The following is a 23,960-nucleotide window of genomic DNA, read 5'->3' on the forward strand; positions in this document are numbered from 1 at the left end:
CAACATACTGGTTTGGGAAACATAATTCAACCTGCAACACCAACCCTTTAAAATGTCATTCAAGGCCATCCGTTGTCTGCTTCTCACTCGCCTTTGTTGTCTCATATTCCCCCACGATCTCCATGATGTCTGCCTGCGACACCTCAGGTGCACACCAGTGAGCGTCACCTGATACAGGTCAGAACTCAGAGATGAAGGGTCCACGGAGTGGGTGCACTGTTCTCAGCATCTCTAGGAAAGGCTGGCTTAGCTTAGAGCATAGCTGGACACGCAGTGAGGCTGGGCCCCAGTCATGGCATGCCTCCCCATGGTGCTCTCTCTTTTTATATGCTGACTGGGGACAGGTACTTTAGAATCAAGTACCAAGTAGTTTGAGCTTCCTGTGCTTGCTCTTTAAGGGACTGTGGGGGAAAAGTCAGATCATATAATTTTCTAATGGTGATGTTCTCAGGAGTGAGAAAAAGAAAATTTGCATCATAGTGGCATAAACAAGGAGGGTTTATTTTTCCCACATAACAAGAAGTCTGAAGGTAGGTGGTGCCATAATAACAGGTTCCGTATCTCTGAGACTCTCATAACCTCATGGTCACAAGAGGCTGCTGCAGGTCCAGACATTGCGTATGTGCTCAAGATAGAAAGGACCAGAAAATGGTGAAAGGGAGAAAAGTGGAACCATCTATAGCTAGTCCCTTTTATTTAGATGTAAGACTTTTCTTACAAGCCAGTAGCAGACTAATATCTTGTTGGCCAGAACTATGGCTACTCTTGGCTGCAAGTGAGTATTTAATGGATTACTTTGCCTTCTGGAAGAAAATTGTCCTATTACAGAGAAAGAAAGGGGAGGATGCACTTGGGTAATTAACATCATTGTCTGCCAAAGTCAGTCTTCTTGTCAGATAAGGATGTTTGAACAATGGTACCCAGCGTGATCACTCTCTTTCAGCGACCTTATTTATTCCTGATTTATTTATTTATTTATTTTGCTTTTCCCCAAATTGGTTGTTTCCCAGATTCTTGCTCCTATAAGCATAACCCGTGGCCTTTAATGCCACACTACAGCTGTTTATGCAATCCGTGCACACTCACGTGGGGGGGGGTGGGCAGTGGCGGTCAACTGAGTCAGGTAAGAAGGGGCACCCAGGCTGGGCCACGGAAGGGCAGCGCCAGCCATTGTACCTGCAGAGCTGTGCATTCCCAGCATGGCTCTGGCCTCTCTGATTCTGGGGTCACCTGTCCCCCAGAGTCTGGTTTGCCCGAGCTGAAAAGTAGGGGTTACAGTCTTGCCCATCAAGGTTACTGAAGCTGCAGCCAGACAAGGACCTTCCTTACCAGTCCAGCAGCAAAGTGAGTCTCAGCTGACTGCACATCAGACTCCCCCAGGAGCTTTTACAGAGTACAGCATCCCAGGGCCCTCCCAGACCTCTGGGTTGCCGCAGATCTGACGTCACTGTTCTGAAGGTGAAGTCCGGCTGGGGCCCACCCGATGCTGGCATGGTCTAGGGTCTCAACACATGTCAGCCTCCTTCTTTGCTGACCTGGAGTCAGTTCCCAAATTTCTGACACCCTGTGTCTTGACACATGTCTTTCTTAAGGAAGATCTCCTGCAATCCACGCTAGCTAGCATTTATTTATTTGTCCCAATAAATTGTAATTAATAGTGATGACATCAGTTCCTAATTGAATCAGACTAATGAGGAATGTTAATTGGGTGCTTGCCTGTCAGCAACTTGGGTGACTTTGGCCGAATTGCTCATTCTCTGCCTCATTAACTGTGATTTCTCATGGTGGGGGGGTGCTCTGTGCTGCCCTGCAGAGGACACTGGGGCCGCTCCAGACCCTCCTCTTCTATTTCAGAGGCTCCCGGGAGCTGGGCAGAGCTGCCTGGTGGTGAGATGTGCTGACGGACTTTCTAGAACATCCATCATGAGCTCGGAAGGCCGTAATAATACTGTAGTGTCAGCGGATTCCCTCAGTCATGTGGTTGCCGCAGGCTTTCAAGTTGGGAGGAACGGAGGGACCTCCTGCTGAGTACAGGCACCAAGGACCCCCCTTCCCACGGCCACACGGGGCCTGGTGGGCCCTGTTGTAACTGAAATTCCAGCTCCTTGGCAGACTCGAGCTCAGGCCTGGAGGGCAGGGCCAGGGAGGCCCTCAGGTCAGGAGTGGTGATGCCTGCTAGAAGTGCGGCAGGGGGCCGCTGGTGGGAAGGGTATTCTAAGCAGAGGGAACAGAGCATGCTGGTGCTGAGAGTCCAGAGTCAAGGTGCCAAGTTCACACGTCTGAGCCCCTAAAAACCTGGGGTTCGATCAGGAACCAGGTGGCCTGGCTCCTGCCCTCACGTTGTCCGGGGTCTGACTGTCAGACAGGAACAGGGAAGACCCAGCGAGAAGCAGCACGGAATTAATGGTGTGTCGTGGAGAAACACGGGAGATGGAGGGGCTGTGGGAGCCCACTGCGAAGGGGCTTGATGCAGCCCTCAGATAAAGGGGAGCTTCCCACAGGAAGTGCTGGGCCAGCAGAGACAGTTAGTGGGGGAGAGGGCAGGGGGAGGGGGCGGGGAGGAGGCGAGAAGGGTAGAAAGAGGTGGTGCGGTAGAGAAACTCTTTAAGGAAATTCTAAGGGTTTTGAGGTAGCTGGCATGAAGGGTGTGTGTGTGTCTCACGTGTGGTATGTGTATTTGTGTGTGGTGTGTATGTGTACATATATATGTGGTATGTGTGGCGTGTCTACGTGTGGGGATAAGAATGTGTGTCTATGTGTGTGGTGTGTGTGTGATGTGTATGTGTGTGTGTGTATATATTTGAGGTGTGTGAGCACACACCACACACACACACACACACACACACATGCTGTCAGAGTGACAGAGGCAGGGAGGACTTTGAACATTTTCTGGAGGAGAAGGAAAGCCTTGTAGGGCCTCACGTCTCCGGGGTCTCGGAAGCACCGCTGGGCATGATGTCTGCGGAGACCGGAGCAGAGGTGGCGTCGGCCGGTGAGGGGCTGTTACAGAGAGATGTTCCTGACTCTGAAATCTCCAGCTCTAATCTCTACACACCAGAGATTGCTCTGGTCACGGGCTCAGGTGGAGGGGACACAGGCCAGGGGCTTGGGCTGGAACGTGGGGTCTGGGACGCACAGACTCGAGCCTGGCACTGCTTTGGGAGTTGACGTGCTCAGGGCTCAGGGTTGGGTCCCAGGCGCCAGTTGGCCCTGCACCCCCCAGCCTGCCCACGTTTCCCGGGCACTTGCTAGGCTCCTCCCCTGGCTCCGTGCACACCTGACAGCGAACCTGGCGGGGGGGCAGGTGAAACCTATCGCACAGTTGGGCTCACAGAGGTGCCCGGCTAAGTTGGTCAGCCAGAGGTGGGTGCCCACGATGGGCATTTACAGACTGTATCAGTTTCCTGTGGCCGCTGTAACAAAGAACCCTAAACTGGGGGGATTCAAACAGCAGGCGCTTATTCTCCACTCTTCTGGTGGCCCCAGGGAGGATCCGCCACAGGCCTGGCAACAATTTTTGGCCTCCCTTGGCTTCTAGATGCAGCGTCTCTCCAGTCTCTGCCTCCATGGCCACACCACCCGCTCCTCTGTGCGTCTTCTGCCTTCTTTTCTCTCATTATAGAGACACTGGTTGGTGCAGGGCCCACCCTAATTCAGGATGACTCATCTTGAGATCCGTGACTTAATTATACCTGCGAAGGCCCTTTATCCAAATGCGGCCACCTTCGCAGCAGTGGGGGTCAGGCCTGGGTGTGTCTTCTGAGGAGCGCTGTTCAGCCCTGACTGCATCCTGCTCGTCCCCTCCTCTTTGGTTTTCTGCATTCGTCTCCCTGGGCCCCCATCATCCTGCCTGACAGAGAGCCTGGGAGCTTGAATCTGTATGGTGAAGAATCTTCCTTGAATCTATATGGTGAAGGGCTTGGCTCAAGCCACCCACCAGTCAGTAGGAACTGTCTCCCCCAGCTACCCAGGCCTGCTCCGGCCATAGGACCAGGAATACCTGTGACCCTGTGTCCTGGGAAGCAGACGTCCCTCCGGGCACCCTGCCCTTCCTTCAGACGAGTCCTTGATGATGGTTGTGATGACGGTGCTAGTGATCACAATAACTGCATTTGCTGAGAGCCTGTTATAGTGGGAGTGTCATATGCCTGAAACCCCGAGAAGTAAAGAAAAGGCGCCTGCATTCAGTACCTGCAGTGGGACAGCACCACACCCTTCACAGCATCCCCTCCCATGTCCTCGGAGGAAGAACATACTAGCTCCATTTCACTGATGAGTAGACTGAGGCTCAGGGAGGGTGGCCCCACTGTGGAGCTGAAGTAGAAGCCCTGGTTGGGGTGGCCCCAGAGCCCGAACTTCCTGCATCTCTGTGACTTCCCAGCAGACCCTCATCTCTACCCAGTGCCTTTGACTTTTCTTAGGTCTGTTTTTCATTTTAGCCTCTCTGTCTCCTGGTCAGGTTGATTCAGCCATTGCTACCCACCTCACTTGGCCGACGAGGAGGCGAGGCCAGAGGGCCAGAGATGTGTGCATGGCCCTACTCCTGGTCTGCAGGAGGGCCAGGGGCAGGGCCCAGCCTCCTGACCCCAGGTCCAGCCTTCTTAGCTCTGTGTTCCTGAGAAACATGAGCGTGTTTCTAAGATGTCTTAGAAAATAGATTCCAGTCCTAACACTGCCAGGTGCTCCCACTTCCTCGGTCTCATGTGGTCCCACTTAGTTTCTCCCCAGTGGGGAAGGTGGGCTTGGCTAATTCCATTCAGACAGGTGCTGAGACCAAGGCTGGAAAGGCAGCAAGAACTGGAGTGGGAGTTGGGATTCAGGCTCTTCCCCATTGTCTTGAATCTGCCTCAGATTCACAGCACGTGGGAGCCGAAAGGGGTCCAGTTTCCGACAGAAGAGCAACTTGGGATGCGCAGAGAGAACCCGCAGCTCCCAGCCTGTAACCGTATCCCTGGCGTTCTCTGTCACATGCCCTGTGCCCGGGGAGGAAGTGCCGCTGGTGTCAGGTGCCGGACCCGGGGAGGCAGAGGGCTGGGTTGGAGTCCCGAGCTGTGAGGTAGGTCTCAAACCTTCCTTCGTCTGTCAAGTGAGGCTAGTAATAGTAGTTACTGTGCTGGGTGGAGCAGTATCCCCTTGCCAAATCCAAGCAATGTGGCTGCTAGCCAGGGGCATCAACGGTTGACAGCGACCCCCAGAAATTAAAAGAGGCAAAGAAGGGTCCCTCCACCAGAGCCTTCAGAGGGAGCGCATCCCTGCACGACCTTGATCGGAAGCTTCTGGCCCTCTGGAACTCTGAGACAGTCCGTTTCTGTTGTTTTCAGCCCCCGCTTTGTGGTACTTCGTTATGACCACCTGAGGAAACGAATACGATACCCCGGCAGGATGACGGGACCCAGTACCTGTTCGTCCTGCTAATTTTTCCAGCCACATCGTCCTCCTTGCCGTGTGTCCTAAAGCTCCGTGTCCTCCTTGGCATCATTCCTTTCCCCTAAAAGCCTCTTTTTTTGCCTTTGCCATCTTTCCATCCTTTCATGCCCACCCTCCAGCACTGAGAGCCTTTCCTGACAGCGTGTCCCCCACCCCACCGTGAGTAAGGGAGTCACTCTGAAGTCGGACTCCTGTGGGTTTGAAACCTGACACCAAGGGGCTTGCTGAACTCTGGGCAAGTTGATGAGCGCACTCGGGGTAACTGCTCCCTCGCGTTCCAGGGAGGATGGAGGCTTTATTCGCAAGATTCTCGTGGGGATCACACGGGATCATGGAGAAGACAATTCTCTCAGTCTCCACAATAAAGTGCTCAGGACAAGAACTGCCACTGTCGCTGTCACCACTTCTCCTTTGCTTCCCCAGTGCCCGTGTGCCTTAGTTTGGGTTTCCCCAGGAGCAAACCCAAGGGCCCTGGAGAGGTGAAGAAAGCACAGGTAGGGTTGGAAAGTGAGTCAGGGAAGGAAAGGCAGGAGGCTGCCGGTCAGGTTGTACCATCAAGCCAGTCCCCCCCAGCCCCGCAGAGCAGAGGCTCAAACTCCGGGAGCCCTGGGATCCTCACACTTACCCGGGGATGGGCAAGGGTGCTGGGGTGCGGATGTCCCAGCTGCCGTCGTAGGTTGCTTCTGTGGGCCTGAGCTCTCTGGCATTGCCCGTCTGTCACAGCAGAGCGGGTTCTACTGGAAGACAGAGTCCTTTGCCAAAGAGAAGCAGGGCTGGTGGAGGGAAGGTGGGCGCGCAAGTGGGGAGGGCCAGGGCTGCAGTGGGCACAGACACTGTATGTCCCAGCGTTGTGGACACTGGTCCGTCTGTCTGTTTTCCTCCCAGGCTGTGAGCTCCTTGAGGGCAGGGCTGCTTCTCTTCGTCTCCTGTTTCCGCAGCTGCTTTTTCAGCACTTAGGACATGGGCAGCACTTAGTGTGAATGCTCCATAAACAGGCGAACCTGGTCCAGCTCCTCCTTTCTGCAGACGTGGGGAGGCTGTGGCTTAGCCAGAGCTGCTCCGCTACCAAGATTTCGGGACCAGGGCTTGAACCGAGGAGTAGGATCGCAGTGATGGGCTGCCTTTTTTTTTTTTTTCCTTTGGAATGTTGGCCTGAATCTTCTCCCTTTTGGCTGCTGCTCAGGTCTGCATCGTGCAGAAGCGAGACACTAAGAAAATGTACGCCATGAAGTACATGAACAAGCAGAAGTGTATCGAGAGAGACGAAGTTCGGAACGTCTTCCGGGAACTCCAGATCATGCAGGGACTGGAGCATCCTTTCCTGGTCAACCTCTGGTGAGTGATTCCATCCGGGGCTCCTGTGAATTCCTTCTTCTGGAGCCACATGCAAATACGGCTCTGCTGGAGGGAGGCTTCCACACTGTAAAGAGTAAGAAATGAAATTTTCCAGGTTCAAATATTCTTTTGAATATTTCGTCGAGTACATTTTCTGATGAATATGTTGTAGAGCACATTTTCTGATGAAATCTTTAAGCATGTGCTTAAATTCTGCTCTCTTATCTAATGAATCAAAATTGAAATAGATTTAGAAGAGAAGGTTCATGGGTGTTTGAGGACACATTCAGGTTGTTGTAGGACAATTCCAAATAAAGTCTTCTGTGGGGGATTCAAGGTTTTGGAAGATCACATCCATAGTGTTGATAGCAAGAAGGATTTCTCAGAGCTGATGTTTCACTCCACTCTGGATGGCTGCCCAGCGTGGACATGCTAAATTCCAAGTTCTGAATCTGGACCACAAGGCCCGCTGGGACCCATGCTCTGGAACTTTCTCTCCATCCCGTCCTCGGCTATCAGCTCTGCTTTAATTTATGTCCTTGACTGCTGCCTTGCTGGTCGCTTCCCTGCCTCTGTGCTTGTGCCTGTGCCATCTCTTCCTGAAATTTCCACCTCTGTGTTTCCCCCGCTTTCTCTAACCAAATTCTGTGCATTCCTTTGGCTCAGCTTTCAAGGTACTTAAGCCCGGACCCTTTGCTGCTCCGTAGGCTGGGTGTGTGCCCCTCATGTCTCCAACCTCGACCTGTGCTTGACCCAACAGAGCCTGCACCGCCTTGAACCCGAATTGTTGGTTTACTTGTCTGTCCTGGCTGAGAAGTCACCTGCTCCTTGAATACAAGGGCTGTTTCCTGGTCCTTTGTTTCTGTGGTTCTAATGCAGTCTCGAACAGGCTGGAGACACTTAATAAGTGTTTCCTGAGCTGGATTTTGTGGAAGGGGAGGGGACAGGCTGTTCTAGGAAATGAATTCTGACTGTCTCATTCTGCATCTCAGTTGACAGATTTTTTATCTTTGTTTTGACACAACATTTTATCCAAACTGCAGTCTGATCACACTCAAATAATAAACTGAATATAATCACGTTAGAGATTGGTCTTCAGACATTATAGCCAGCGACGCCACGCTTGCCTATAACCTCACCAACACAGAACTACATCCACACCTCAGTGGCCACCAAACCATTCAGCAGAGCTTCTGTAACTGAGAGCTGTTTGATGCTACCAGTCTGGGCACCGTGGACTATTTTTCCAAGCTCTGGGTAGCTGCCGGGATCTCGGGGGGGGGGGGGCAGCCCTACTTTGGCATAGTGCCCAAATGTGGCCAGTCGCGGCTTCGAGGAAGTCAGCGGCGCTGAGCAGCGCCTGGGCTTTCTCCGCGAGGTTACGAGCAAACTGGGCCGTGGTTCCGGGAGGGAAAGCCCCTCCCACCCGGCCGGATCTGTGATTTAAGCGCATCTTTTGCGATGGGAATGTCTAGCCAAGCCCACGTTCCTACTGTCACCAATGGCTTCGACGACCCTTTATACTCAGAAGCGCTCTGTGAACAGGGGGTGACAGAGCAAGGAGAGGGTGTCCAGGTGCGCCTGACAGGTGCCCCAGACTCGGGTGTTTCTACGGGGAAAAGCCACACTGCACGTCGTACACAGGCGTCTGAGTAACAGGTGCGCATGCGTCGTGTCTCCAGGCAACCGTCCAAACCCCTGGGGGGAATTCAGCCCCTTCATGTTTTGATTGCTGTGCAAGGGAATCTTTTAAATTCATATTTGATCAAGGGAACATTCGGTTTATAACATTATATAAGTTTCATGTTCACAGTATGTTTCTACCCCGGTAGCCCTCACATTGTGCTCACCACCAAAAATTAACCCTCCGTCCTTCACCAGACAGCCGATGTTAAGTTAACCCTTCACCCATTTGCCACTCCCCCCACCCGCCCTTCCCCTCTGGTAGCCACTGCTCTAGTCTCGGTATGGTCGTGTTTGTTTTTGATTGGTTTGGTTTGCTCATTTACTTTTTGTTTGTTCTTTATACCCTACATATGAGTAAAATCACACAGGATTTGTCTCTCTCCCTCTCACTTCACTTAGCGTAATACCCTCAAGGTCTGTCTGTGTTGTTGCAAGTGGCAAGATTTCATCTAGCTTTTTTTGCATCTTCTTTTTTTATTGAACTATAGTTGATTTACAATATTGTGTTAGTTTCAGGTGTACAGCATAGTGATCAAGTCATATACATATTCTTTTTTGTATTCTTTTTTCATTGTAGATTATTATAAGCTATTAAATATAGTTCCCTGTGCTATACAGTAAATCCTTGCTGTTTATCCTTTTTGTATATAGTTAGGTGTGTATTTGTGAATCCCATGCTCCTAATTTATCCCTCTCTCCCTCCCCCTTTTGGTAACCATAAGTTTGTTTTGTGTGCCTGTGAGTCTGTTTCTGTTTTGTAAATGAGTTCATTTGTATCATTTTTTTTTAGATGCCACATATAAATGATATCATGTGATATTTGTCTTTATCTGACTTGCTTCACTTAGTATTAATCTCTGGGTCCATCCATGTTGCTGCAAATGACAATACTTCATTCTTTTTATGGCTGAATAATAGTCCATTGTATTTGTGTGTGTGTGTGTGTGTATACCACAACTTCTTTTTTTAAAAACAACTTTATTGTGGTATACTTTCTGTACAGTAAATTACATATATTTCAGATTATAATTACGTGATTTTTGATACACGTATACACCTATGAAAACTACCACCACAATCAAAATACCTAACATTTCATGTTTTTTTTTTTTTAATGACAGAGTAGTTGTATGTATGTACCGCATCTTCTTTATCCATTCATCCACTGATGGGTGCTTAGGTTATTACCGTACCTTGGCTGTTATAAACAGTGCTGCAGTGAACATGGGTGCAAATATCTTTTTTTTCTTATCTTTTTTTAAACATTTTTTATTGATTTATAATCATTTCACAATGTTGTGTCAAATTCCAGTGTAGAGCACAATTTTTCAGTTACACATGAACATATATATATTCATTGTCACATTTTTTTTCTCTGTGAGCTAACATAAGATCTTGTGTATATTTCCCTGTGCTATACAGTATAATCTTGTTTATCTATTCTACAATTTTGAAATCCTGTCTATCCCTTCCCATCCTCCACCCCCTTGGCAACCACAAGTTTGTATTCTATGTCTATGAGTCTATTTCTGTTTCGTTTTTATGCTTTTTTTTTTGTTTTTATTTTTGTTTTTGCTTTTGTTTTTTAGATTCCACATATGAGTGATCTCATATGGTATTTTTCTTTCTCTTTCTGGCTTACTTCACTTAGAATGACATTCTCCAGGAGCATCCATGTTTCTGCAAATGGCGTTATGTTGTCGGTTTTTATGGCTGAATAGTATTCCATTGTATAAATGTACCACATCTTCTTTATCCAGTCATCCGTTGATGGACATGTAAGCTGTCTCCATGTCTTGGCTATTGTAAATAGTGCTGCTATGAACATTAGAGTGCAGGTGTCATCCTGAAGTAGGGTTCCTTCTGGATATAAGCCCAGGAGCAGGATTCCTGGGTCATACGGTAAGTCTAGTCCTAGTCTTTTGAGGAATTTCCATACTGTTTTCCATAGTTGCTGCACCAAACTGCATTCCCACCAGCAGTGTAGGAGGGTTCCCCTTTCTCCACAGCCTCTCCAGCATTTGTCATTTGTCGATTTTTGAATGATGGCCAGTCTGACTGGTGTGAGGTGACACCTCATTGTAGTTTTGATTTGCATTTCTCTGATAATTAGTGATATTGAGCATTTTTTCATGTGCCTATTGATCATTTGTATGTCTTCCTTGGAGAATTGCTTGTTTAGGTCTTTTGCCCATTTTTGGATTGGGATGTTTATTTTCTTCTTATTAAGTCGCATGAGCTGCTTATGTATTCTGGAGATCAAGCCTTTGTCGGTTTCATTTGCAAAAATTTTCTCCCATTCTGTAGGTTGTCTTTTTGTTTTACTTATGGTTTCCTTTGCTGTGCAGAAGCTTGTAAGTTTCATTAGGTCCCATTGATTTATTCTTGCTTTTATTTCTTCTAGGAGAAAATTTTTGAGATGTATGTCAGATAATGTTTTGCCTATATTTTCCTCTAGGAGGTTTATTGTATCTTGTCTTATGTTTAAGTCTTTGATCCATTTTGAGTTGATTTTTGTGTATGGTGTAAGGGAGTGTTCTAGCTTCATTGTTTTACATGCTGCTGTCCAGTTTTCCCAACACCATTTGCTGAAGAGGCTGTCTTTACTCCATTGTAGGTTCTTGCCTCCTTTGTCGAAGATTAGTTGACCAAAAGTTTGTGGGTTCATTTCTGGGCCCTCTATTGCAAATATCTTTTTGAATTAGTGTCTTCATGTTCTTTGGATACATACTCAGAAATGAGATAGCTGGATCTAATGGTAGTTATAACCTTAACTTTTTGAGGAATCTCCATACCGTTCTCCACTGTGGCTGCACCATTTCTAATCAGAAAAGCAACCTATGTTCATTGCACCAGATTACATTTTGGTGTGTAATTCTTGTTGTACTTCTTTTCTCATGTCAATAGGACTGTAAATTTAATCGATATAAACAGCATATATAACAGTGTTGGATTCTGCTTTTTCAAACTAATTGTCTGGCAGGAGCATAATTTCCTTATGACAAACTTCTTATGAATCATTTTTAGTGGCTACATAACCTTCCACTCTGGAGAAGGGTAATAAGACATCTAATCTTGAACCTGTCACATAGGTTATTTCAGGCTGCTTCTGATTATCTTGCCAATGTAAATAATGCTGAGATGAAGATCTCCGAGCCTCAGCTCTTTCAGGGGAGACTGCTTGGATTGGGTCAAGGGGATGGGATGGACATGTGGGCTATGATGGGTGTTGAAGGAGGGAGGCTGTGTCGGCATCCTCCCTTTTTGGGTACCACTTTTTGACGCTGTTTATGGTCTCTAAGATGCCAACAGATTAAAGACAGACCACCTTTAATTCCATGTAAATGCTGGGTCAGTAGCAAAACTCCCTTCACACACTGGCCTCTGAAGGCATTGCCTTCTCGTCATAAGCAGGAAAGGAGAGAACCTCTCAAACTGTCTGGCCTCAGTGTTTTACATGTTAATGGTGATAGTACTACCTTGTTTACTGCTAGGACTATTTTGAGAATTACTGAGAGCAAAAGATATGAAAGTGTATTTTCTGTAAATGAAAATATTATTCACTCTAAGAGGTTTTCTATGTGTGTGTGTGTGTGTATGCCTACGTATGACAATAGATGGATGATAGATAAATAGATAGATAGAGAGAGAGATAGATAATGCCCCTTCCAGCTTTAAGTGGAAAGGAGAGGGTCCTTAATCCGTTGGCCGGTACTGAGTACCTTACATACTGCATGGCTCACGATTTTTTTTATTATGGGGACTTAAACTTTGCCTCAGGGGGTTCCTCGGGGCTTGTAACTAAAAGGCCTAGTACTCCAGCTGACTTCGCTCTCCCTCTCGATCTCCTGCTCTCCCGTGTGCTCACTTTATTTTCAGAGCCGTCACTCATGCTGGTCACTGGTTGCTCCTGTTCCTCCTACAAGCTGAACAGCACCAGCAGAGGCTGAAGGTCACTGGTGTGATTGACCTGGTCATGTGCCCATTCCTAAAGCAGTGGGGGAGGGGCTAGGAGGTTGGCCCCACCTGAATCTCAGGAATCTGCAGAGGGAGACTGGGAGCTGTTTTCAGAGCACCGTAGTGACCGTGCCTGCCACGTGATTGGCACATTATATCCTCATGCTGCAGTCTTCATAACAGGCCTGCAGAAGGAGGGGTTTGGGCCCCCTTTCTCCGAGAGGAAAGGGAGGCTCAGAGCAGTTCATGACCGTACCTGAACCAATGAGATTGCAATTCCAACTCAAGACCATCCACTGTGCCCTAAGGTTTCCAGTTCTTGTAGGGAAATGACCACCAGCGTGTATTGGGTATTTGGTAAGTGTCTCCTTTAACTCCTATTAATCTTCCTAATGGCCTCTCTAGTTTCCTACTATCTTCCTAATATCATTATGCCTGTTTACAGATGGGGAAACTGAGTCACATCACTAGTAGGTGGTGGAGATGGACTCGAACCCAGGTTGTCTGGCTTCAAGGGCCACACTCACAGCACCTCTCCCACAGCTGTGTGAGAAGGCCCTGGCCCTTCCCTGCTTAGCCAGCTGCACCCCCTGCTCCATGCCTGGAGCCCCTCCTGCTGGGCTTCTGTTTGGCTGCCTCTCACCCCGCTGGCAGGGAGCACAGGGTGGAATTGCTTGTTGGATTCGTAAGGACACCACTGCTTTAAATTAATGATACGTCAGCTTTTCATCTCATTACACGGAGGGTGAATTATCACAGCCTTGGAAAGCCTGCCTGTACCCCTCCTCATTCTTCTTTTTTGCTGACATGCTCTATAACCGGCAGAGGCAAAGACCAGGCACTGATTAGTTTTCACGACAGTTTGGCCTCTAAGGAATAAATGATGGGTGCTCCCAGGCCTGTGACCATCCAGGTTGAGTTGTCAAGTGCAATATTTTCATGTGTTCTGAAGCGAAATTGTTTGGCTCTCTTGGGCTTCAGGATACCAGGGCAAAGGAAGAAGGGAGTGAAAAATCACCCCAGGGACAGGGGCTGGTACATTAGCAGGAGCCCTGGAGAGGTGGGGAGTGGGGGAGGAGAGGAGGGGAGAGATGGGGAGGGGAGAGTTTCAACACTCAGCTCTGAGGTCTGATGTCCCCGGCTGTGAGGCTGCTCTGGACTTAATTGTGCTTCCTCCATCCCCCAGCCCTACCCCATGCAGACTCACATGTGGATGCCCTAACCCCCAGTGTGACTCTGTCTGTGGACAGGGTCTTTTAAGTGGCCAATAAGGTAAAGTGAAGTCGTTGGGGTGGAGCCCTAATCCCAAAGGATGGTGGCCTCCTAAGAAGATGGAGAGAGGGTGAGTCTCTCTGCCACGTGAGGACACAGCAAGAAGGTGGCCATCTGCAAACCAGAAGGAGAGTCCTCACCAGATCACGTCCACGCCTGGATGTGATCTCCGACTTGCCGTCTCGGGAACGTTGCGGAAGTACGCGTCTGCTGCTAATGCCCCCCAGGCTGTGGTTTGTGTTATGGCAGCCCAGGTGGACTAATACAGAGGCCTTGAGAGTCATTTGATTTTCCGTGCTGTGTCTCAGTTGCCTTATGTGTAAGATGCAGATGAAAAGATGACCACATCATAGGGTTGCTCTAAGGACCAAGTAGGGTCATATATAACAAGTATCCACAGGGTCCCGGGCAGGGCGCCAGCTGGATCCGGCACCTCTGATGCTGTTGTCATGGTAACACTCGTCTTTCAGGTTCCCCTTGGGCTGGCTGGACCAGTTTTCTCCTCTTCCAGCAGTGTACATGAGGACATGCTGACTGTTGGAAGATATGTCTTGAGTTTTCAGTACTAGATTTTCATCCTGATTACATGGTAATGGGTAGGTAGGTCAGACTGTATTTTCAAAATCCAATTCCATGTACCAGATTGACTGTGCTAGACTAGCTGTTAAAATGATCTGTTTATAATTGGTCCATTGCCTCCCCTGCCCAGTTTGCCATTGAAGTAACTGTGGGAATGGAGATCGGGTAGGATGGGATGAGAACAGATACCTGCAGTCAGTTTAAACAGTTCTCATAGCAAGTGTTGTGTTGTTTCTAGAACCTTCCCTGAGTAGCAAAGGGCTGGTTCAAGACACAAGTCTTTACGAAACACTCTAAGCCAAGAAAGAACCACTTAAACCAGTGGCTGATTTTTCTTAAGCATTGAGAACTTCGACTACGTAAAACTATTTAAGGTGTTGAAAGGTGGAGCTGCTCTGTCTGAAGCAAGGGGACAGGAAAGGAAGCTGAGGGACAACAGAGACAGGAAGGCCCTCGGGGAACCTTTGATGAAGGATAGAAACCCTTTGCAAAGAATCACCAGTTACTGAGTAGCCTCATTTCCATAAAAATAATCATCTTTGGTCTTGAATATTGCTGCAGCATCCCAGCTCACCTTTCAGCACTCAGCCGCACCAGTTTGCCCCACACGGGGTGCCTTAGGTCAGGTCAGGCTGCTGTAATAGATTGCTGTAGACCGGGCGGCTTAACAGCAGACCTGTATTTCTCACAGTTCCGCAGGCTGGCAAGTCTGAGATCAGGGTGCTGGCCTGGTCAAGTTCTGACGAAGACCTTTCTCCTGGGGTAGAGATGCTGTCTTCCTGCTGGGCCCTCACGTGGGAGAGAGAGAGAGAGTGAGCTCTCTCTTGTTCCATCATGAGGGCCCCACCCTCATGACCTAATCACCCCCTGGAGGCTCTGCCTCTGTCACACTGGGGACTAGGGTTTCACTTTAGGAATTTTTGGAGGGACACAGACATTTAGTCCACAGGAGGGCAAACTTTATCAAAGTGCATATCCAAGCCCACCCCTCCTCTGAGTAGAATACCACAAGGCCCAGGGAATATATGTCTCTCCGTGAGCTGACCCCTGACATTATGTCAGTCTCTCCTCCTGACACCCACCCTTGCCACCATCTTGCTGCATTTTTGTCCAGCCGTTCTGACTCATGAGTGCCCCCTGTACTTCATCTTGCTGTTTTCATCCCGCCAGGCCTGGCACATGCTGTTCCTTCTGCCTGGAACGCTGACTCCCCTTGGTTTTCGGTGAGAACTTCCACTCATCCTCCCACAAGTATTCATTCATTTAATAGGTACTGATTGGAGCCTTCCTGGGTACCAGGTGCTGTCTTAATTTCTAAGGGCACAGAGAAGAAGAGAATCAGTATGGCTCCTGCCCTCTTGGAGTTTACAGACCAGGCACCACCCCCTCCATCAAGCTTCCTCAGGACGGCTGCCCAGGCCCCCACTGGCCGTGCTTGCTTCTGGACTCTGTCGCAGCACAAGGCAGCTCGGCCACTTTTATCTGTTTGTATGTCTGTTTCCTCTGTTAGCAGGGAGCCGCTTGGGGAATGGGACCACGCCCTACTCACCTCCGTATTCCCAGCACCTGCTGTTCAGTACATAATTCATTCGGTGTTTGTTAAGGTCCTAGAACATGCCAAACACCGTGCTGGCCCTGGTGATAGAACAGTGAGTGAGATGGTCGCTCGCCATCTCTACTGAGCTTACAGATAAGAGAGGACAGACCCTCAGCCTCAGCCAGCGGTTGATTCTGCACCCCTGCTCTCTTCTTACATCTTGAGTAGTCACGGTCCTTTGGGGTCCTGGTTAAGTTAAAAAACATAGAGATTCCAAACATCCACCATGTCGTGGGGCTCAGAGATGGGAAATGCTTGTGAGGTTCTTCCAAATTCCAATTAGTATCATCTTATGTTTCCATCATCATGGTAACTCCCTTAATAAAAGGGAGCAAGAGGTGATGCTGCCTCGTCCAGGGTCCTTTTCTCATCCCTTACTATTCCAGGATTTGTCAGGTTTGTGCTTTCAAGATCCCAGGTTTCCCAAATTTTATTTTTATTTATTATTATTATTAATTTATTTTTATTTTTATTTTTTAATTTTAATTTTAATTTTTTTTAAATTTTTACTGGAGGTACTGGGGATTGAACCCAGGCCCTCGTGCATGCTAAACATGCACTATACGACTGAGCTGTACCTCCCTCCACCAAATTTTATTTTTAAGTGGTATAGGTTTGTTATACTTAAGCGGGTGAGTGTGGATTACAAGATGTACCAGCTGCGTTCTGACATCCAGAGGGTCAACCCTGAACTGTGGAAAGGGATGGGTGAGGACCCAGAGAATGTGCTGTGCAAAAACCAGGGCTTGGGGAGGGTGGAACTGGGCCCGGCAGTGGCCCTCATGTATCAGATAATTCCTGCGGGTGAATGGGGGTGGGAATCCAGAAATCCATGGAAGGGCATGGAGTTTGCCCAACGTCCATGGGAAAGCCAGGACCCCCTTGGACCCGCCTGCAGTCTTTGGAGCGCTCTGCCTCCCCATCTTCCACCCACACAGTGCCTTCTTATGCCCATTTCTCTGACTTCTCATGCTTTTTCTGTAATTAGGACTCTCCTGGGTCCTTGGGGAATCATTAAAGTCTTCCTACACTTCATCAGTGCCTAAAGTACTGGTAGCACTCCCCTTTGACTGATCTCCTACGGTGCACGGCTCTTTTCCTATTTTACCCTGATTGGTCTTCCGAGCCATCTTCCATGGTGGATGTTACCACCCCCAGCTTACAGCTGGAGAAGCTGAGGACTGGTGGGTTAAGTAACTTGTGGGGGATTATGTAGCTGACAAGAGGCAGCATCGGGACTAGAGGCAACAACGTGCCAGTAATGCTTCACAACAAGCTGTCCAAGGGACAGAAAGCAAGCCCTGGCCGGTAGAGTCGGCCGATTTCCGTGGTGTCAGCTCTCCCATCATGGCCTGCTACAGGCTGAAGGTATGAATCTTCCCCAGATTCATATGTTGAAGCCTTAACCTCCAGGGTGATGGATGGTAGCAGGAGGTGGGCCCTTGGGAGGGGATCGAGTCATGAGGGTAGGGCCCCCATGAACAGGATTAGTGTCCTGACAAGAGGTCCCACTGAGCTCCCTCACTCCTTCCCCTTCTGCACGTGAAGACACAGCCAGAAGACAACTGTCTATGAGCCAGAAAGCTGACGCTCACCAGACACCAAATCCACTTGCACCTTAATCTTGGACTTCTAGGCTCCAGACCGTGAGAAAGAAATTTCTGTTGCTTCTAAGCCACCCAGTCCATCGCATTCTATGATAGCAGCATAAGCGGACGAAGACATGGTTGATTTCAAACTAACAGCATGTCAGCCTGCTTGCAAAATTTCTGAAAACTGAGACATTCTCATGAGGCAACAGGAGCCAGCTCCAGCACAACCCTGATAGACTCAGATCTAACGCCGAAGCTTTGATTCTTCCTAAACCCATCTTCAGTGAGCCAGGGCCAGGATACACCTCACAGACCTGAAGGTGGATAAGCAATGAGAGTGATGCTTTGAGATCAGTTAAAAAGAGGAAATATGGTGGTTGGATACCAGGCAAAAAGTGTTCCTTCCCTTTCCTAGGACTGTGCTCTTGGAAAGCCTCAGTTTCCTCGTCTATACAACAGGGATAATACCCCCCTCTTTTCCAGGCTTTGTGAAAGTCCAAATCAAATGGGATCCAGTGGATGAAGGTTCTGTGAAAATGATAATTTGTTAGTGAGATGTACTTTATTGCACTTCCTTCTGAGGAGAACTGAAGCACGGGTCGTAGCCTGTAAACCCCATGAATGGTTTATGGGCCTGAAATCTCCGGGGGGAGGCAGTGAATGTGGTTGTAACTGTGCGAACTGCAGGTAAAGCCGACGGATGCTAAGCGATGAGCAGTTCTCTGTTAAGCTTGTGTCCCAGAGAGAATCAAAAATTGCCATAGAGTGTCATACCTTTTAATGGGAAGTATATACCCACTGTGGTGAGCTTAATTAAATTGGAGACTGTAGCTCCCTTGTTCCTCGGGTTTTTGAAAGTCGCACGGCAGCTCCGGTGTCCTTCTGACAGCTGGGCACGCACCCACCCTGGTCATCGCACTGGAGTTTCCTCTGCCTGGGATAACTTCCCCTAGGCACCTGCAGGGGACGTTACCTGCTGTTTGAGGTCTTTTCTTGGCTACCCGATTGTAAGTGGTCAGTTCCTCCCCATCCTGGCAGTCTCAACCCACTAACCCTCCTCCCCACTTTAGATGCAATACATTTCACTTATTTATCCTGTTTATTTTCTATGCCTCCTTCACACACACATGCGTGAAGGAGGGAAGGGCTCCAGAGGGCATACTCATCTACATTTTCACCGCTTTCCTCAGCACTCGGAAACCTGTCTTGACATGGGGTGGAGGCTCAGTAAGTGCTTGCTGAATGAATGATTGACCGACTCCATGTCCTCTGCCCCGCAGAGGATATGCAGAGGCTGTAACCGGCCAGCTTGCGCTGACCCACACTGATGTGGCGGTCAGAACTAAAAGCAAAAGTGAGCCCTCTAGTCTTCCCAGCCCAACAGAAGGTATTTTGCTAATCTGAACAAATGGTGTTTCCACCCCAAACCTCTGATCCCGCGTCAGTTTGTAAAGCTAAGGAAGGAAAGTGACCTTTTAGATTCTGATGGGTGATGGTGGTGGCGGTTCTAATAGCAAACCCTTATTAAGCGCTGGCTGCGTACCTTCTGGGCGCTCCACATGGGTCATCTTAGTTATTGCCCACAGTGTCCTGTCCAGTGGCCCTGTGCCTTTCCATTTGGCAGAGGGACAACTGAGGCCGAGGGGGGTTCGTGGCTTATAAACGAGTGGACCGCACATCAGGCCAGTGGTCTGCACCAGCACCCCCTGCCTTTGGGTTCATGCGTTCATTGATTCAGCACTGATTGATTGATCCATTTGATTGATTGATGGATCTTAGCCAGTAGGTATTTATTTTGTAAAGTGATTTTTCTCCCCCTAGTCTCTTTTTAAATTGAAGTACATTGATTTGCACTGTTGTGTTAGTTTCTGGTGTACAGCATAGGGATTCAATTATACATATATAAATATTCTTTTTCATTACAGGTTATTACAAAATATTGAATATAGTTCCCTGTGCTGTACAGTAGGTCGTTGATGTTTATCTATTTTGTATGTAGTATTGTGTATCTGCTAATCCCAAACTCCTAATATATCTCTCTCCCTCTTCCCCTTTGGTAACCGTAAGTTTGTTTTCTGTGTCTGTAAGTCTGTTTCTGTTTTGTAAATAAGTTTATTTGTAACATTTTTTTTAGATTCCACATATAAGTGCTATCATATGATATCTGTCTCTCTCTTTCTGACTTACTTCACTTAGCATGATAAGTGTATCCATATTACTGCAAATGGTATTGTTTCATTCTTTTTCATGGCCAAGTAATATTCCATTATGTATATATACCACAACTCTTTATCCAGTCATCTGTTGGTGGACATTTAGGTGCCTCCGTGTCTTGGCTGTTGTAAATGTTGCTGCTGTGAACACTGGGGAAGCACTGAGCTATTAAGCACTTGTGATGCATGGTGTATGGTCCAAAGTGCTGGTAACACATGCAGAGCAAAACAGGCATGGCCTCACCTGTGTGGAGCGTCCCCTTTCCTGGTCTGGACCGGAGACAGGCAAAAATCCAATAATACAAAAATATGGACAAGTCAAGATTCTGGCAAGTGCTGGGGAAGGAGTGCATGTGCCCAGGAAACTCTGACACTGTGAAGGAGGACACTTGGCATCTTTTCATGGCATCAGGGAGGCTCCCCAAGTGAGGGGCACCTTGGGGATTTCACGGCACCAAACATTCACAGCAGGTCCCCATGGCAGGTGTGACTATACCTGGGGAAACTGAGGCTCAGAGGAGCTGAGTGATTGATTGTATAGCCCCCGACCCCACCACTGGTTAACAAGGTGGGGACAGGATTCACTCCCAGCCTGTCACTTCAGAGCCTACACCTTCCAGATCAGGGTTCCCCCTTCATTTTTCTAGCTTGATTGAATGAAAGTTGTTGGAAATTATGAGGGAAACTGAGACCTGCCATTGGGATCTTATCTTCTCACTCGAAATTTGACACTTCCCTTCTCTGGGCAGTAGTTTTCTAGGCTGTGGACTTAAGGCCTTAGGCTCTGTCCATGGTCGTCCCCTGGTTTCCATGGAGCCGCGGGGCAAGGGGGGAGGGTCCAGGGAGTTCCTCAGAGGTCACTCAGGGCTGATGGGGCTGAATGCGGAGGGACCAGGCCTCTTCCCGCCTCACTCTGCATCCCTGTTTCCTAGCATTCTGCAGTGGGTTTCATTGAACGAAGGGTTTCTGCTGTATAACCATTTTGACAGCCAGTAGCCTGACCTGTCTCTCCTGCTCTGGGAGTCTGAGGTTTAACAACTCCCTGCCTGCTTCGTGGACTGAGAACTGGGCCCCAGCACAGCGAACTCTGAGAAGCAGAGCAGAATGAATGACCCAGGCTCCGTGATCAAATGTCAAGCAGTATGGGGTGATGTGAAAATAAATCTCAACTTGTGAAGGTAAAGGCAGCGCAATCACGGTGAAAGAAAAATGTTCTGTTCCACGTCCGTGCTAACTGCTGTGCCCAGGCCAGCAACACCCCCCGCCAGGAGACGGGCAGGGATGCCGGCCCACGCTCCCCCGCCACACGCGGTCCCCACCCAACCAGCGCCTCGCAGCGCCTCGGCAAGTCAGGAATTCTGTCTGGACCGTAAAGACACACTAGAAACACAACGTAGTTATTGTCGACTCTCGAGAATGTGCGCTTCGCTGATAAATGGCCACTCGCGTTTCTGCTGTGAGGACTGTTGGAGAGATGGTGGTGACGGTATCAGTGTAAGGGCCGCGTTACTCACAAAGGCCAGGCTGGGGATTTGCAAGTCCCTAAGTCCAAAGTGATGATAGTTTCTTTAAAAAAAAAAAATCACAAGGGACATTGAGGGCCATTCATCCTGCCGTTAGATCCCCAGGGAGACCGGTGCTGTGCTCACTGCCCAGGGGACTGTCACATCTCCACACTCTCCTGCAACGCAGTAGCCTGGTCCCCAGGGCCTTCCTGGCTGTCCCAGAGAGCTCTGTGGACCCTCGTTCCCCTCCATGACTCCTGACACTCTGTCTCAACCTGACCTTGACAGTGGGTTGGCCACTGCTCTCTGCTTGTATTCTGCAAGACTTGCTTGGCTTCTGCAAGACTGGATTTCCTTCCCCCATCTCCACCCTCAGCCCCTTCCCCCAGTATATCAGGAGCCTGCTTCCCGTGCAAGGTGAGAGGAAGGGAGGCAGTGAGCACCCTTAGCTCTATCTATAGATGGAAAAACTTGGACCTGGAGAGGTGGAGTGACCTCCACAGTGTCATTGGGCCATTAAGTTGAGGAATCAGTTTTAACCCCTGTCTGTCTCGATCCAAAGCCTGACCCTCTTCCCCGGCCTCCCCAGCTGCACAGAAGCCTCTGCCGCTGTCCAGCTGATGTGTATTCTCAGCAGGAATCCTAGGTCTACCTGTTGGTTCCCCATGAGCCCCCTTCTGGCTTGGTTTCTGAATTCCGGGGTGTCAACAGCCTTGCCCAGGGCTCCTGCCCTGCACGGACTCACTCATAGCTCTCAGAGAGACTTCTTCATAGATGAGATTTTTAAAAAATTTCCAGCCGCATTATCAGGCCTTTGTGCAATTAGGAGAAATAAACTTGAAAGGTGGTGAGAGGAGAAGCATCATTCCTGACATACAGACAAGAAGGGCTTTCAGGACGTTTGCTGACTTAGAAGCCAAGTGTGTTTGCTGGACTGTTGACACCTTGACCTGGAAACCTACAAGGGCAGCCACACCACAGCCATCCAGCCGGGTACCCCCATCCAGCACAGAAATCCCTGCACGCTTGTCTGGCCAGTGCGTGGCCAGTGCTCTGGTGTGGTCCTTTTCAGAGTCTGCACCATCGTTGTTCCATCTGAGCATCTTGAAAGAGGGTCACCAGAAGCCGTCCTGGACCACCTGCTTCATCCATCTTTCGGGCTTTCTCTGTCACGTTGCCATATTTTACGTATAAAGCGCAGCTCCTTTCTGCCTCTGTTAGCTTGCTGGCTCATTTCTTCATAGACTTTTCCCAGAATGAATATGAGTTCTCTGAGGCCAGGGTCCAGTTTATCTCCTGAGTTTATTTCCAGGACTTGAAACAGGGAGGCACTTAATAATGTATTTGTTAGGTTGAATTAGATGTTTGCACCCAGTCCATGGCTTGGGACATAGTAGTTTCTCAATGAATGGAAAAGAAAAGGGAGGGAGGGGAGTTTGGAAGAAATAGGGAGCCTCCTATCCTCCACAGTGGGTCCTTGAGGGTCATGATGGTGCCTTTTCATGTCTTCATCCCCAGCTTCCAGCATAGGAAGACACACTTTGCATGGAGGATAAATTAATCCCATAACCCGCAGGGTTTAACATGCGAATGCACGTGCCCCAGCAGTGGAACGGTGCACTTAAATGCTTCTTGATCTCAGAAATCCTTTTTGGCTTTCATTTCTAATTATTTTCTCCATAACTCATAACAGAGTGCATTTTCCTTTTGATTGCCGCCGTACCTTTAATTTGCCAGTACGTTCTTTAAGACAGGTCTCAGGATGTTGGCACACACTGAAGCGGGGAAGTGAGGCATTTCTAAAAGGCATTTGTTAGCAGATTCGTGTTTACTCCAGCCTTTCTGCTGCTACCCCTTCTTCGTCCGTGTCCTCCTCCTTAGGCTAGCAATCGAGAACTGCCTGGGCGTGTTTCAACCAGTTAAAAAATGTTGAAATGACCTTGAAAAGTGATCATCCACTTTCCAGATGAGAAACCAATTCTGTGACATCTTGGAGAAGGAGGCTGGAGAGGCCCCACAGTGGTCCCTCGTGGTCATTTGTATCTGTGAACCACGTGCATATTGTGGACTTCTAAATTTTTATATCAGCTCACTTTTTAACTTAGATTAACCAGGTCTATTAAGATCAGAAAAATAACAAGATCTCCATCTTGGTATTACCCTGAAAGTCAAAGCTATCTCCTGTTGTCTTGCATAGCAGACAGCCCTAAGAATTTATACCGTGAAACTTAGACAGTGTCATTAACTTCTGACTAAATACTGTTGCCTGCCGAGGTTGTGAATCCGAGACCAGGTCTTTCATTGCTTGAAATGGAGACGGACAGGTAGCAGGAGAGTGTGGAAGAGAAGCTAGTATCAAATCTAGGCTTTCTCCTCCATGTAATCAGGATGGAAATGCAGTTGGAATTGAAGTGAGTGGCCTTTTGCTCTGCATTTGATGGCATTCCATGCCTTGCCAGAGGCGCCTGGGTCACCTCACTGGTAGCATCTGTGATACACGGCCCACATCCTCAATGATACTGGATGCTGACAGCCTGCCGCGAGCTGGGTACCGCTCTGCAAGGTTCTTTTCCTCTTCCTTTTTCCCTCCCCGGCTCTGCTTTTTTCTGTTCCTTTTCTATTCTCAAGTAATTTCAAAAATTACTTAAAGCCACTAACACACATTCTTTTAAAATTCAAGATAAGATATATTATTACTAAGCGAGAAAACAAAAGGAAGAATTAAGGTGGGGGATGGAGGCAATGAGGAATCAGTCTGAGTTCAGGTAAGGCTCCACTGCTCTGGGTCACAATGATC

At 48.6% G+C, this 23,960-nt stretch overlaps 1 protein-coding gene and 1 pseudogene across 3 annotated transcripts in view; one reads left to right on the plus strand and one right to left on the minus strand.

Annotated features, from left to right (window-relative positions):
• Nucleotides 1-23,960, plus strand: part of STK32B (serine/threonine kinase 32B) — a 307,925-nt gene that overhangs the window by 79,102 nt on the left and 204,863 nt on the right. For all 3 annotated transcript variants that reach the window (XM_010975336.3, XM_031437500.2, XM_031437504.2), the window contains one exon: nt 6,611-6,762. In XM_010975336.3, coding sequence (XP_010973638.2) covers nt 6,611-6,762 — 152 coding nt within the window. The remainder of the gene's footprint in view (nt 1-6,610; nt 6,763-23,960) is intronic.
• On the minus strand, nt 7,715-8,369 carry LOC116148429 (ATP synthase subunit g, mitochondrial-like; annotated as a pseudogene).

This window comes from Camelus dromedarius, chromosome 1 (genome assembly GCF_036321535.1).
Source record: "Camelus dromedarius isolate mCamDro1 chromosome 1, mCamDro1.pat, whole genome shotgun sequence".
Classification (NCBI taxonomy): Eukaryota; Metazoa; Chordata; class Mammalia; order Artiodactyla; family Camelidae; genus Camelus; species Camelus dromedarius.